This window comes from Otolemur garnettii, unplaced genomic scaffold (genome assembly GCF_000181295.1).
Source record: "Otolemur garnettii isolate 467f Iridium unplaced genomic scaffold, OtoGar3 scaffold00037, whole genome shotgun sequence".
In the NCBI taxonomy this organism is placed as follows: Eukaryota; Metazoa; Chordata; class Mammalia; order Primates; family Galagidae; genus Otolemur; species Otolemur garnettii.
In genome coordinates, this window is record NW_003852432.1 from 89,924 (window position 1) to 91,708 (window position 1,785).

A 1,785-nucleotide genomic window follows, 5' to 3' on the forward strand; every position below is an offset into this window, starting at 1 on the left:
CTCCTAGGCTCAAGCAATCCTCCCATCTCAGCCTCCTAAGTAGCTGGGACTACAGGTACATGAACCGTGCCTGGCTAATTTTTTTATTTTTTAAATTTTTTTGTAGAGATGGGATCTTGCTATGTTGCCTAGGCTGGGCCTCACCTCCCAGCCTCAAGTGATTCTCCTGCCTTAGCTTTCCAAAGTGCTGGGACTACTGGTGTGAGTCATGGTACCCAGCTGGATTCCCTTTTTTTGTAAAGAGCAATTTACAAAGTAAGTATATAGCATGCTGACACTTAAAGTTTTAAAAAATAGACATGTGCCCATATATAAGCTTATATGTGAAGAAATTACCTTTGGAAGGGTGGACTAGACACTGGTAACTACCTCTGAGAACGGAAATGAGGGTCCTGAAGGTGGTAGACTCCTTTTACTGTATTTCATTTTACTTTCTTACTACTTATATTCATTACTAGTTATAAGCATTATGTCTTCAAAAAGGGTAGTCAAATTCTTTTTGTGGAGCTTTCCCAAGGAATTACAGTTTCCCTTTCTTTTCTTTCTTTCTTGCCTTTCAGTCTCTCTCTCTTTCTTTCTTTTTTTGTTTGAAACAGTCTTACTCTGTCGCCCTGAGCACAGTGCTGTGGCATCACAGCTAACAGCAACCTCAAAGTCTTGGGCTTAAGCAATCCTCTCGCCTCAGCCTCCCAAATAGCTGGGACTACAGGTGCCTGCCACAATGCCCAGTTATAATTTAATTTTTCTATTTTTAGTAGAGACAGGGTCTTGCTCTTCTTGCTCAGGCTGGTCTTGAACTCCTGAGTTCAAGCAATTCCCCTCATCTTAGCCTCCCAGACTGCTAGGGATTACAGGCATGAGCTACCACATTCTGGGAAAGCACCAGAGGGGTACAACTGGAGAATCAGGATGGGCCAATTACTGAAGACTTTCCCGATTCTCTGGAATTGTTCCCCCAGCACATGATAAATCTACATGTGAGCTTATTTTAAGATTATTAGGTGAAGGCTTGTTTTATAAAATAGATTTTTTAGTTTACACAGGACAGGCTACATATTAGAATCTGGAGCATTTAAACATGTTAATGTTCAGTGTATGCACCTGATCTCTGATTACATACTTTCTCATCCAAAATATGTAACAACTAATGTCAAAAGTAGAAATGAATAAAATGTTTGTTTAGTTTTGTTTAAAGCCCCGGAATCTCCTAGAAGTCAAGAGCGCTGAGAATACTCACCATTCCCGTATGCCCAGTCATCATTCATGCGGTGGCGTACTTTCTGGTAAATGGCTGACATGGTTTTCATGTTGCTTTTCCTCCACTGGCGCCCCAAGTACTTGGTCTGTATCTTTAGCAGCTTTAGGACATAAAGTTGTAGCATGGCCTGTTTGACCTTGAGGGCCCGCTTTAGGATGGGAGCTGATTTAAACACCACTAGCATCTGCCCATTGAAAGAGGGGTGGGGTGAAGAAAGGCAGATAAAGATCTCAAGTTTCTCGGAATTTCCAACTCATAGACAAATTAAACCAAACCTGGCTAGCCTCAGAAACCCCCAGGGAGCTTTTGGGAATCTTCAGACCAGGCTCTACATAGCTATAGTCTTCAAAAATACAGAGGTAACTACTTCATTCTTATCTCAAGGTACATGGTATAAAGTACCAAGTACATTTAGTCACATATCCCATTTTTCACTATTACCAGTTTCTTGTGTATTATCTGGAGATAATTCTACATAAGCATATATTACTTCTAGTTTTTGGTTTTTTTTTTTTTTTTTTTTAAGA

At 40.4% G+C, this 1,785-nt stretch overlaps 1 protein-coding gene across 1 annotated transcript in view; it reads right to left on the reverse strand.

Annotated features, from left to right (window-relative positions):
• The window catches only part of STRIP2 (striatin interacting protein 2), a 48,617-nt gene that overhangs the window by 1,349 nt on the left and 45,483 nt on the right, over positions 1–1,785 (reverse strand). The window contains exon 20 of the mRNA XM_003789740.3: positions 1,238–1,442. Within this exon, the coding sequence (XP_003789788.1) occupies positions 1,238–1,442 (205 nt within the window). The remainder of the gene's footprint in view (positions 1–1,237; positions 1,443–1,785) is intronic.